The sequence below is a fragment of the Oratosquilla oratoria genome, chromosome 22 (assembly GCF_046742065.1).
Source record: "Oratosquilla oratoria isolate Oo_2021 chromosome 22, ASM4674206v1, whole genome shotgun sequence".
NCBI classification, from domain to species: Eukaryota; Metazoa; Arthropoda; class Malacostraca; order Stomatopoda; family Squillidae; genus Oratosquilla; species Oratosquilla oratoria.
Window position 1 is genome coordinate 43,559,837 of NC_134798.1, and position 13,945 is coordinate 43,573,781.

The 13,945-nt window shown below is 40.1% G+C and overlaps 1 protein-coding gene across 7 annotated transcripts in view; it reads right to left on the reverse strand.

Moving 5' to 3' along the window:
• Ziz (dedicator of cytokinesis protein Ziz) overlaps positions 1-13,945 on the reverse strand; it is a 69,490-nt gene that overhangs the window by 36,022 nt on the left and 19,523 nt on the right. For 5 of the 7 annotated variants that reach the window (XM_076205838.1, XM_076205840.1, XM_076205836.1 and 2 more), the window contains 10 exons: positions 13,040-13,273; positions 10,947-11,129; positions 9,475-9,666; positions 7,448-7,594; positions 6,625-6,835; positions 4,000-4,187; positions 3,434-3,591; positions 2,883-3,122; positions 2,013-2,198; positions 299-444 (listed from right to left, as the gene is read on the reverse strand). In XM_076205838.1, coding sequence (XP_076061953.1) covers positions 299-444; positions 2,013-2,198; positions 2,883-3,122; positions 3,434-3,591; positions 4,000-4,187; positions 6,625-6,835; positions 7,448-7,594; positions 9,475-9,666; positions 10,947-11,129; positions 13,040-13,273 — 1,885 coding nt within the window. The remainder of the gene's footprint in view (positions 1-298; positions 445-2,012; positions 2,199-2,882; positions 3,123-3,433; positions 3,592-3,999; positions 4,188-6,624; positions 6,836-7,447; positions 7,595-9,474; positions 9,667-10,946; positions 11,130-13,039; positions 13,274-13,945) is intronic. The other 2 variants (XM_076205837.1, XM_076205843.1) reach the window with 1 other exon arrangement.

The window sequence follows — 13,945 nt, forward strand, 5'->3', positions numbered from 1 at the left end:
AAGCCCTTTTCACCCTTAAGGGGGTGGTTAATTCAAAGCATACATCCACCCTACACCCATATCATACTCAAATAAATACATACACACATACTAAAATGTTCTTCCTCCTTTATAAGGGGGATGGTTGAGTCAAAACATGTCTACTACATCCAAATTAAAACCCATTTAAAGCCCCTTTAATAACAAATAAAATCAAGGAAAATAATCAACTGGCAGGCATGACAGCATAGATTCATGACACATTCATCGTGTGTGTGAAACTGCATGAGAGCATGTGCATATACAACTTGGGTCTTACCACTGTAAGTATCCGTTGCAGTGGAGGCTCTGTGGTTACCACAGTATGGAGGCTGGAGCTTGGCTGGCAAGGTGGAAGCTCTTTTGGGGCCCTGTTCCCTCACTATTTGTCTTTTGCCACCATATTTAAAGTGGTGAAGACATAATCTATAATAAAAAAGCAAAATATCCATAAATTCCATAAATAACTGTTATGTACTGAATCCCTTATATCTCATGATAACATTCTCATAAAACTATAAAATTTTCATCACTAATTGTAAATTCTTAAATGTAATAATTATCAATGCTATTCCATGATTTTCACATCTACATTCTTCATTCCCTATTCCTGTGACAGTTATATTTCTCAAACTCTTCATCTCAAAAACATGAATTCTTCCTTTCTGTTTCTCTTATTTTCTGAGTCTCTGTTCCATACTGCCTCTTGGGTATAATCATTCCCTTGTATGATTTTAATCTTTGCATTCAATCCCTTGAGTACATATCTCTCATAACACTTTTCACTCCATTCAGACACTCACTCGTTTGTCCTGCTCAACAATTCACTTCACATCCACCCAGCTTTTCAATACAATCAACATGACACAACCAACTGAATGCACCAAAAAAATCTAAACTGACAGCATATAATTCAAACATCTACAACAACATACCACCTGCATCTATTAACCCTTCCATACAATGACGCCTACAAACATCACGAGGCCTGAGTGGGTATATGAGGATGCTCGTGTTGATGTCCTGATTACATTTATTTTGTAATTATAGCTGAGTGCCCCGCAAATTCTGGCTTGATCGCATTTTCTGTGCTTATTATTACTCAGAGTGAAGGAGAACAAGTAAATCACCAATGACTTTATATTTCATAACATGAGAATTGTGATGGATCATCATACATCAAGCATCCGAAACTGCGTGCAAGAATTTGACTCGTATTGAAGAGGTTAATACATACATAAATACATACCAAAGGCTATTTTCCCCTTTACACGGGAGGTAGCCAAAAGACAATGGAATAGAAACAACTCCCATCCATTCCATCCCCTACATACTCCACTCCTCTCTACCCTCTTCCCTCCCTCTTATCTTGGCACCTCCTGGATGACGGGTCATCCCTGCATCTTGTCCACTGCCCTGGGTCAGAAGCAGTGTCCCAAGACACAGCACCTCCACAGCTAGGCCACTTCATTAGTTTGGCAACCCCTTCTCTCTGTCCCCTCATGCAGAAAAGGAGAAGACGGGGAGAAATCCCTTCGGAGGTACATCCATACAAAAACACATAAAAACACTGATCGTAAGACAAACCCTACACAACCATCAAATTCCCTGAAGCATTAACCCAAAGAAATTCCTCCCCCCATGACAAGCAAGAACCCCATTGGCACAACTGCCTTCAGATCACCAACCAGTTTCAAAACAAAATGAAAACAGAACAGGCCTGGTCACAGAAGTAAATTTGTCCTAGTTGCGTTCACCACATGGAAGACGCTGAACACATCCTATACTGCCCTACTTTAGTCTTACCTAGAATATTAACATGCTATTGCTTCCTTGAGTGAATTGTGAACAAATCCAGCTGTTACTCATTACATGGGCATTATGGGTCTCCTGCATGAAAGACCTGAAGTAACGGGTTGATGGGCTGACTTCAATACAATCTAAAAAATAACATAAACATGATTGGTGTCTTCCACATAAATTGAATGACTTACTGCAAGAGGGTGAAGAATTCCAACATGGATTCTGTAGAGAGTGTAGACCACCAAGCAACCATATGTGCCTCAGGGACGTGCTTGAGAACATGAAGAAAGCAGACCAACAAGTCCCGCACCTCACCAATGCTTAGTTTATCATAGCGCACAGGGCCATTTTCTCCAGCGAAGGCTACACTTAAATTCCTGTAAATATCATTATCACATTAATAATGGCCTTCTGGTATATGTATGTATATCATACATATACCATAGGCTTTTTCCCCCTTACAAGGGAGGCAGCCAAAAAGAAAAAGGCATAAAAAGCATTCCCACCCATTTCATCCCTAATACACTCCACTCCCCTCCACCCTCTACCCTCCCTCTTATCTTGGCACCTCCTGGGTGATGGGTATGTATCAGTTATGATTATATCTATATGCAAGTTGTATTGTGCACATACATACATACACCAAATGGCCTTTTCCCCCTTAAAAGGGGGCTAGCTTAGTGAAAGCATGGAATGTGTGATTAATTTCAAATATATAAAGGCATTAATCCCTCTTACAGGGAGGGGGTCAAGTCAATGCATACTTTTTTGTCGACTATGTGGGAGAAAAATATAAATAAAAAGGGGTCTTGGTCTCCTTCTGTGCCATTTAATCACCTTTTATGATATGAAGAGGAACAAAGTGTTGTTCCCTGTCATAGGGAACCAGGGAAAATAAAGAGGTGGAGTCACAGAGATGATAAAATTGAGATCTAAGAATTGTAGCAGAAAGATAATCAACAAAACAATAGAAATATTGTTAATGTCAAACTGAAAATATATAAACAGAGTAAATGGACACAGCCTTGTTCCAGTTCAAAGTGACATGCACCAACACTTACCTGGAATGAGTCTTGCTTTCCTCATCAAATTCATCATCCTCGTGGTGGTCCAAGGACGAAGGTGGGTGGTCCTCAGACTCCAGACTCGAGGAGGACCTTCCATGCATCATGTTATGTTGGATAGGTCCTGCAGCAGCTCCTGGTCCAGCTATGAGGGCAAGATAGGAAGCATCTCCACGGCTTGAGCCACTGCTGCGGACAGGAGTGCTGGTCCCACTCATGTCAGTGCTCCCAGCATTTCTGATGAATTAAATATATTGCAAATCACAAAATCACTTCAGCTTACGGAAATGCTTTAGTATTCTATTTTCATTCAAGTCTTCTATATACATACGCCTCTTTTATACTAAGGTCTTCTGCTATAGATCAGAGGGAATGGATTAATTGATTTACATATCAAATGGCCTTCACCTATCCCACACCTAACACCCATTTGTTGTCCCTTTTATCTGACTCTATTTAGAATGAAGGAGCTAAGATAAACATACGAAATAAAAATAAATACACAAATAAAATAATGAAAAATTTTAAATAACATAAAATAATGTTACCTTTGCACCTTTCCTCTCGCACTTGATCGTACTTCATTGCGGCTGAATGAGTGAGTCCCAGAATTTGTATTTGATTTGGGGAAGCTAAGACGAGACACATTCTCCAATAGTATCGTAACTATTGGGAAATATAAGCAGGCTATTCTACCTTGCTGGCCCTTGAACAAAAGGAGAAAATTATATACAAATTAGAATAATAACTTCATAACAAAGAGATGATGGTCCAAGAAATGTCCTGGGATAACCAAACCTTCCAAATTCCTTCTTTTCTCTCTCTCTCTTTCTCTATAGATTTATTTCATGCAGATAATAAGAAGCATGCACCTACTTTATCTTTCCATGGGATGCCTATCTAAAAAATACAGGAGTCCCCACTTATCCATTATTTAATTTTTTCTATTATTATTATTATATATATATATATTTTTTATTTTAGTTATCAATGGTCCAAAAATACTAAAGGGAAAATTCCACAAAGGTAAGGGGAGGGACTATGGTAAACCTAATATATGAGGTCAATACACAGTGCTTGTGAAAATACAAGAAATCTCTGAAATATTACTCACAGCTTGCAAATATCGATCATCAAAGGCATGTTTGGCCAGCAAGTCCCTCAGTACAGATATGGCTACACGCTGAACTTCACCAACTTCCCCCAAAGCAGCACGGACTTCAGACAGAAGTGCACCAACAAGGAAATGTCGAGCCATGAAGTCCGAACTCAGGATAAAGTCATCCGTTCCTGGAATATTAACTATACATTGTGTTTGGGCACAATGAGCAAGACATTAAATATCAATAATTACAAATCCAATATTCACTATTTCATTGTTGTCTAGGGACTGTTAGGGTGGGACAATGTTAGATGAGGTGTTCAGTGTTTTCTGTATGGTGGTTGCACCTAGGGCAGTTTGATTTGGTGGTCAGGACTAATCTATGTTGGTACAGTCACAGAGCGGGAGGGTGCGGTTCTTAGTCCTCTTGCTTTTTTGTAGTTTATGAATAATCTCATGTATGTAGGTTCCACACATGAGCTTACAACTTAAGATGAGATAAAAACAAGGGTGGTGGTTGGGAGTGGAATGGGTGGGAATGGGTGCATGCTTTTGCCTTGGCTACCTCCAGGAAGAAGCCTTTGGTATACAGATAGATGGATGCAGGCTGCATTTATTTTCCAGTTCTACAGTAACCTTTATTGGGAAATGGCCTATGGGGAGGGTCTTCTACAGTTTCCCACGATGTATGCGTTTGTTGGGATAGTGAACACATTGTTATGTCGGGTTGTTGCTTGATGGTTATACAGAGAAGATTGTCTGGTAGAGTAGGTGTTCTAGTATTTTGTGTCCTCTTTGGTTTGTTGTTTGTGAGGGTGATGTGTGTTCCAATTAATTATCTGCTAGTATGTCGTCTGTTCATGAACTGAGTGGTTGGAGTTGAGGGATGCCTCTGGGGATTGACTTAGTGGGTGGTGTGTAAATATTTGTAATGTTAACTTATAGCTATAAAAATATCTGGCTACTTCCCTTATATATGGGAATAAACTTTTTGGTATACATATAGTTACATATGTATACCAAAGACTTTTCCCCCTTTACAAGGGAGGTAGCCAAAAAACAAAGGCATAAAATCCAATCCCACCCATTCCATCCCCACATACTCCACTCCCATTCAACCCCCTCCCTCCCTCTTATCTTGGCTCCTCCTGGATGACGGGTCATCCCTGCATCTTGCCCACTGTCCTGGGTCAGAGGCAATGTAGCAAGATACAGCACATATGGTTAAGACAGATACATATATCAACTAAAACTTACACATACATATACCAAAGGCTTTTCCCCCCTTACACAGGAGGTAGAAAAAAAAAAAAAAAAAAAAAAAAAAAAAAAAAAAAAAAAAAAAAAAAAAAAAAAAAAAAAAAACATAGAAACCACTCCCACCCATTCCATCCCCTACATACTCCACTCCCCTCCACCCTCCCTTTTATCTTGGCACCCCTTGGATGACAGGTCATCCCTGCATCTTGTCCACTGCCCTGGGTCAGAAGCAAGACACACCACATCCACAGCAAGGCCACTTCGTTAATTCGGCGACCCCCCATCTCCATCCCCTCATGCAGAAAAGGAGAAGATGGGGAAAAGTCCCTTCGGGCTGCATCAATTCATTTCTCATACATACTCCCTCAGCCCCCATCCCCCACCCACTCCCCCTCATACATCACAGCATCTTCCATACACAACCATTCTCCATTCACTCCTATCTTCTGTCCACTCCCAATCTTCCTCAATAGACATTCCCCTCTTTCCCAATGCCCCTTTTACCCCATCCATCCATCTCATCCTAGGTCATCTCCTCATGTTCACTCCTTCCACCTCTGCCCTCTACACCTCTTTTACTAAACTTTCTTCACTCATTCTTTCCATGTGCCCAAACCATCCCAACTAAAAATTAATCTAATAATAAACATAACTTCTGAACATACTGATACAAATGACAGTCTCCCTTATGAAAAGGGTGGTTATGTTTAATCATACATATACACTAGAAGATTCATATATGTTTATTCCTCATGATGTTGTGATGCATGGAAGGAAGTGGGTGGGGAATGGGGGGATTCCCCACCCACTTCCTTCCATGCATCACAACATCATCCATACACAACCATTCTCCATTTATCCCTATCTTCTGCCTTCTCCCTTCCTTCCTCAACAGACATCCCCCTCTTTCTCAACGCCCCTTTTTCCCCATCCTTCCATCCATTTGATCCTTGGTTGTCCCCTTATGTTCACTCTATTAACTTCTACACTTCTTTTACTAATCTAAATAAATTCTAAATACATACATACATACATATACCAAGGCTTTTTCCCCCTTTCAAGGGAGGTAGCCAAAAAGGGAAAGGCATAAAAACACTCCCACCCATTTCATCCCTAAATACACTCCACACCCCTCCCACCCTCCCTCTCATCTGAGCACCTCCTGGATGATGGGTCATCCCTGCACCTTGCCCACCGCCCTGGGTCAGAAGCAGTGTCGCAAGACACAGCACATCCACAGCAAGGCCGCTTCATTTAATCAGCGACACCCCTCTCCGTCCCCCCTTGCATATAAATAAATAAGAAAAATAATCATAAAATAAAGATTGAAAAAATAAATAAAATAATATTAATAGTGATAATGGAAAAAAAACTTACCAGGCCTTAATTTTGGTTTCTTAGGGTCTGATTTGATGGGTGTGTTGAATAGCGGAAGGTTGAGGGGAATGAAGTGCTCGTGGGAGCACACAACCCGCAAAAGAGTAAATTTGTAGTTGTGCAGGACTATGTGATCACCGGGGTTGAAGTGTTCCAGGTACAATTTGATGAGTCCGAAGACATATCCTCGATCCATCATACTAAGGCAGCGCTGCAAGATAAATAGTTTGTCTTTTTAAACACAGAAAACTTCCTTTTTTTTTTAATAACCTATGCAATTAGTATTCATTATACTGGGTGTGTGTTTTGACAAGGAAATCCCTAAGGCTATAGTTAAAGGGGGGGGGGGCTATGGGGGGCTTAGCCCCCCAAAATTGATTTTTACTCAAAAGTATTATTAATACACTACACCAGAAAACTTACAAAATGATAACCTAAGTTTATGGAGAATTTGTTATACACAATTTATATACATCAAATATAAAATTGTAGCTATCACTACAGGCATATCAAATATTATCAACGATTATATATATGTGTGTGAGTGTGGGCACAGTACAGCAGCAGCAGCCCCCCTCAAAGCATGATTAGCCCTTCCAAAATTTAATTCCTGGCCACAGCCCTGGCAATCCCCTCTAAAAGAGGTAAAAGGGTCCTTGGTTTGCATGTATATGACAACTAACACTCGATAAACAATTCTTCCCAAAATGGTATTTGTTCCAGTATGTTCCATTTGGGTCGCTTTCAGAAGCTTTTATTCAAAGTCTTAATGAAATTTTCAAAATAAACAACACAGTTTCACTTAAACTTTTAAGTAACTAACCTTTAGGAAATGAGCAAGAGCTGTGTTAGCTGCCCGCGCTTCAACTGGCTGTTCTTTGTATCGCCGCACAATATGAAGAGTGACTTGTTCTACCACTGCTCTCACCTCCGCCTGGAATTCCTCGCTAAATCTTTCATTACGTACCATCTGAGGAGAAGCCAATGGTCTAAAATAGTAACTCCAACATTAAATTAACTGGTGTGTAAAATAGATAAAAAAAATTACAATAATTTCAGCTTTGCAGTGAATCTTTGAGCACACTGAATATTATTTTCAAAATTACGTATAGGATATATAAAAGTATTTTCTGACTAAATATCAACATTCTAAATTCTGATATGTAATCATCAAATATCTGGCTCTTTCCCAAGACAGCAAGCATATTCATAAGGCATGCAAAGCAAAAATATCAAGTAAATCTTCCAGAATTAGCAGACTACACAGTTAGCAAGGAAGTAAAATTTAACAATAAGTATGTATAGCAGTTTTACACCAATTTGGGTGTATTTCAAGTAGAGAAAATATGAATATATATTTCACCTTAACAACAAACATACAGATAATACAAAATATTGTGGATATTCCGTCTTAAGTGTTTCTTTGCTAAAATGGTTGCACTGCACAAAGTAATGATAATAATGTAGAAGCAACAATAAGAAAAATGTATGCATAGGGAAGCATGGTAGCTTATGAAAATATAATAATGGACACTGATGCAGGTTTGCAATAGTTCGTCTACCACTCAGATATGGTAAATATTTTCAAGTATTAAAAAAAAAAAAAAAAAAAAAAAAAATCATTACAACAGCAACTACTTTCAAGAATGATTAAATCTGTCTACCTTTGAAGAACAGTCATCATGAAAAATAAGCATAAAACACAAAATCTCTACAGGCTAGTTGGTAATAACTGTTGCTTCGAGTTTTACCAACTGGAAACCTGCAGCCTTTAAGTGGCTGGCAATGGTCCCCAGGCCCTCCCATAGATCTCTTTGAGATGAAATGTTGTATTGGAGTGAAACTATTTCTAAGTTACTGGTTCACAGTAATAACAGGAGGGAAGCTGTCACCCATTTTCACCTTTCTTTATGTGGAAAATTGAGGAGATACAGCAGAAGTTAACAGAGAGAGAGAGAGATCCTGGGCCCAATCCAGAGACCGTGTGTCAGGTTCTCAGGGCAGCATCTCCTGACGGAGGCAAGGGTGTTGATGGACTTTGAAGATGGATGACAGGAAGACGACTTTCTCAGTCACCTGTCTTGCAGATACTCATCACTGGTCTGTCTACAGGTTTATTACTTGCCAAATGTGCAAAAACAGTCAAGTATCTACAGGTTAAGCCAATATCAGGCAATGGCACCTCACTGACTTCTTCCACTGTTGCCTGATAATTCTATTTATCTAAAGTGTACCATAAGTACAATACAGGGTTATGATTACCTCAACCCTTTACTGGGCACCAAATTTATTAATAATCATTGCTGCCAGACTACTTTAATAAATTTTTACAGTGGCCGCAGCCTGATAAAGGGGTTCAAGGTGCAAAGGGCATAAGGGCAAAAAACTAAAGTCCCTTTATAAAGCTTACTTCTTCAGGATTACAGCTTTGGGCTACAGATAACTGAGACAAAAATAACTATTGATAAAAATCACATAATACTCTGCCCAGATGTCAATGTAAGCCATGGCCAATATGAAAAGACTGTCTGCTAGTCTAAATCAATTCTTGTGTATCAGTAATATTACAAGGGATTTTCAAGACAACTTTCATATATTATTTGCCTGTATAACATCTTGATATATTTCATATATATATTTTTTGTTTGACTTTTTCATTCAAATGAAGGCAGTGATCCTGACTGAAAGTCTTCATAACCAGTTATTTTCATTCCTTAACCTACTCTTTAGTGGAATAAAATCATTTAGCATCTGTCAGGACAAAATATATTCATCAACTGACAAAAGGTTGAAATTCTAATAATATTTTTTCTTAGACATAACTAATGTTCAACGATATAATGTACTGACCTTGACTCTGGCAGTAGTGAGGAGGTGGATGGCCATTGATCGAGTGATAAATGCGAAGAAGAAATGGGCGTGGCGTAACACCTTGTTAGCTAAAAGCTGATCCATGTGAGATGGCTGCAGCAGTTGCACAAGGGAACGACAAAGTTCCTCATGTACAGTCTTGCGCCCATGGGACGACAGGCTCATCATATACTGGCAAGAAAATATAAGTAAATTAATAAATAAATAAAAAATTATTATGATATGGCTTAATGTCACAAACTCCCCCCTATCGGAGGGCGATGACAGTGCCCCTCACAGAGGACTTTGTACATACATACATATACCAAGGCTTTTTCACCCTTACAAGGGAGGTAGCCAAAAAGAAAAAGGCATAAAATCATTCCCACCCATTCCATCCCTAAATACACTCCACTACCCTCCACCCTCCCTCTTATCTTAGCACCTCCTGGATGACAGGTCATCCCTGCACCTTGTCCACTACCCTGGGTCAGAGGCAGTGTCACAAGTCACAGCACATCCACAGCAAGGCCGTTTCATTAAATCGGTGACCCCCCCTCTCCATCCCCCCATGCATAACAGGAGAAGACGGGGAGAAATCCCTTCGGGCTGCATCAAATTTTGCTCATACACAGAGGACTTTGTAGTGTGGAATTTAATGAACCATGCCCTTGGTTCAACTTCGCTGGTGGCAGTGGGAGGGTTCGAACCACCATCCCCTCGACCTTTGCCACAACTAATGATACCCTAGCCTACTCAGCCATTGAGCTTAAATATAACATAAAAATAATTATAAAATACATATATACCAAAAGGCATTTCCCCCCTTATAAGGAAAGTGGGCAAGTACAAACATCCACCTAACCTTTCCACAAGCTCTACTACTTGTTCACAAAAAGGTCTGATTAAACAGCATAATCAAAATTAAGCAACATCTTTCTTCATAACTCCATTCCCAGTACAACCTTCTCATGGAACAAGCTGTTGTCTTAAGCTACTATTTTCCAAATCACTGTGTCCCCCCATGCACATTTTTACTTGTTATAGAACCTAAACACAAGCCTGTATAGATTCAGATCCTCTACCCACATTTTCCTTAGTTAATCTCTAGCTCTCATTCACCACCAAAGATTTATACATCCTTCAAATGATACAATTACATGTTGATATAGGTAAAAAAAAATGGTCACATTTCCAATATATATATATATATATATATATATATATATATAATTTAAAAAAAAAAATAATAATAATAATAATAAAGTCAATTTAATGTTACAGACTCCCCATATCAGGAGGCTACGATGGTCCCCTTAAAGAGGACTTTGTAGAGTGAAATTTAATGAATCATGCCCTTGGTCCAACTTGCTGGCGGCAGGGTTTGAATTACCATCACCTTAACCTCTGCCACAAGCAGCAATGCTCTAATCTGCTTTACCAGTGAGCATCCAAAAATGAAATAAAATTACCTTATTATATGTGAGCAGGATATCATCACGCCCTTTCTCGTACAGCTGATCTATTATGTGGACGAGCACTCTGGTGGAATATGTGGCAATTTCCTCCCCTCCCATGAGCAAAACACAAAGTAGTTGATTCATAAGGGTGGGTAGGAAAGAAATTACATTGCTGACTTCTATTGCATGAAGAGCCTGGAAAGATACAAAAATATAACTATTATTTTAAACTGTATTTCAAAGGAATTTTCTATTCCATTTCCTAATTTTGATCACTAAAGATTTTAATTTCATATTACTTTATATTCATCTTATAAAAAATTATGGAAAATATCTATTCATGTGAATAGAGAGACTAAATAAATGAAGAAATGATGAGGCCCGAAAGAATGTTCTTGTCTGCTCTGTAAATTTTTAAGGAATATTTATCTATTTATTCATTTATTTATTTTTTGACTATAATATGAAGTGGTATGGTTAAGCCAGCTCCGGCTGTAAGACCCTGCAATGGAGAAATCCTAGTTTTCATATTTACAATATTTGTCAAAAGTATGTGGAAAGAATGAGTGAAGAAAGACTAGTAAAAGAGGTATGGAAGGCAGATGTGGAGGAAGTGAACATGAGGGGACGTCCTAGGATGAGGTGGATGGATGGGGTGAAGGGGGCTTTGGGGAAGAGGGGAATGTCTGTTGAGGAAGGACGGGAGAGGACAGAAGACGGGTGAATAGAGAATGGTTGTATATAGATGATGTTGTGATGCATGAGGTGGAATGGGCGGGGATGGGGGGTGAGGTAGTATGTATGAGCAAAATTTGACGCAGCCTGAAGGGATTTCTCCCCGTCTTCTCCTTTTATGCATGGGGGGACGGAGAGGGGGGGGGTCGCTGATTTAATGCAGCGGCCTTGCTGTGGATGTGCTGTGTCTTGCGACACTGCTTCTGACCCAGGGCAGTGGACAAGGTGCAGGGATGACCCGTCATCCAGGAGGTGCTAAGATAAGAGGGAGGGTGGAGGGGTGGGGCATGTATTCAGGGATGGAATGGGTGGGAATGATTTTATGCCTTTTCTTTTTTGGCTACCTCCCTTGTAAGGGGGAAAAAAGCTTTGGTATGTATATATATGTATGTATGTATGTGGCCCCTACCCTTTGCAGCTGCATAGTTCTGGCAAAAGTATGATGGCATTTTCTGAGTTAAAATTATGTAAATAGGAAGTATCTGATAACCCCCTGCTGTCACACTGGGCTGGCAGAGTGGAGTGTGAGGGAAAACCCAACCAGTTGTTCCAATGTTGCCGTAGGAAGATGATGCACAGTCAACCCCTCACTTTGGGACCTTGCCTTTTTTTACACCAGTTTTCTTCATTTCCTGGGGCTGTATCATTACCATAGCACCTCCAAAGGAATTAATAAAGAAGTAATTGCCCAAGACATTGGACTAAAGAAGGCAGGCTATGGAACTAAAGAAATCAACAAAATGGCCAAGTTCATAGTCAAGAAATACAATTTCTGGAGGGAGAAGGGCTGGAAATTCCACCCCAGAAACCTACAACAGGGCATCCTTAGAAGATATTTTGCTGTTGTTTGTGGATCTGACTCTAAAAGTACTCTTTATGATGTTCAAAGCCCTTGGAGAAGTGTTCTCTGGATGCCCTGTCATAGGCTTCTGGATATCTCCAGCCCTCCTCACCCCCAAAATCGCACCATGTATTTCTTGAATGTGGAGTTGCCCACCTTCAACATTTCACTGATTTCTTTAGTTCCATGGCCTGTCTTCTTTAGTTTAATGATTAGAGCAATTACTTCTTTAGATAATTCTTTTGTAGATACCATGGCAACAATACAGCCCTTAAGGAAATTAAGAAAACCAGTGTGAAAAAAACAAGACCCCAAAGAGAGGGGTTACCTATCCCAGGGCAGCATGGGAGTGACTGGTTGGGTTCTCCCCTCTCGTTCTGCTCTGCCAGCCTGGCGTGGCAGCAGGGGGTTACCAGATACTTTCTATTTACATAATTTCACCTCAGAAAATGCGATCTTATTTTGGCCATAAATATACTGCTGCAAGGGGTGAGCCCCACATAAATTTATGTGCACTGTAGAAACTAACCTTTAGGTGCTTGATCATGTCCAGGTCCACAGGCTGAGGTGATGTTCTCGGTGTTCCAGTCAACGATGAAGGCCGCGAACTTGACCCTAACATGTCTGGTGGAATGAGACTTGAACTGGAGTGAAAAAAGTTATGGAGGTGCTGGTCGCCTGACAGTACTGTGGACACAAGCCTGAGAGACACCCGAAACACGTTCTTCTGACTGTCCACCCACCGAACCTCAGGACCTGCAAACTGGAAATAGATGGCAATGTTATGTGGGACTTCACACAATATGGATTTATTTTTCAATCCACCACAAGTCTTTGAACATGATGCTTTTAACATTTTTTCCTGGTTAATGGAAGGCAAATTTATTCAAGTGAATGGTTGCCCTTCAAATAAAGGAGTTGGCATCTTCACTACCATAGCAGCTTCAGAGGCAGTAAACCCTCCACCATTTTCTTTTGAAGAGGGACAGAATCCAACCTATACAGGGTCTTCATTGATCAAGATTTTGATGCACAGAAGGGGGTGGGTGGGGGATGGTGGGAGAGGGATCATGTGTGAATGATATTTTGACACAGCCTGAAGGGATTTCTCCCTGTCCTCTCTTTTTCTGCATTACTTCTGACCCAGGGCAGTGGGCAAGATGCTTGGATGACCCGTCATCCAGGAGGAACCAAGAAAATTGGGAGAAAGAGGTGGTGAATGGGAGTGGAGTATGTGGGGATGAAATGGGTGAGAGTGGATTTATGCCTTTGACTTTGGCTTCCTCCCTTGTAAGGGGGAAAAAGCCTTTAGTATATGTATGTATTATCATTATTTCTTTTTTTTTAACAAAAGGAATGAGGAGCTAAAATGAGAGGGAGGAAAGTGTAGAGGATGAGAGTGGAATGGTTGGGAATGAAATGGGTGGGAGTGGGT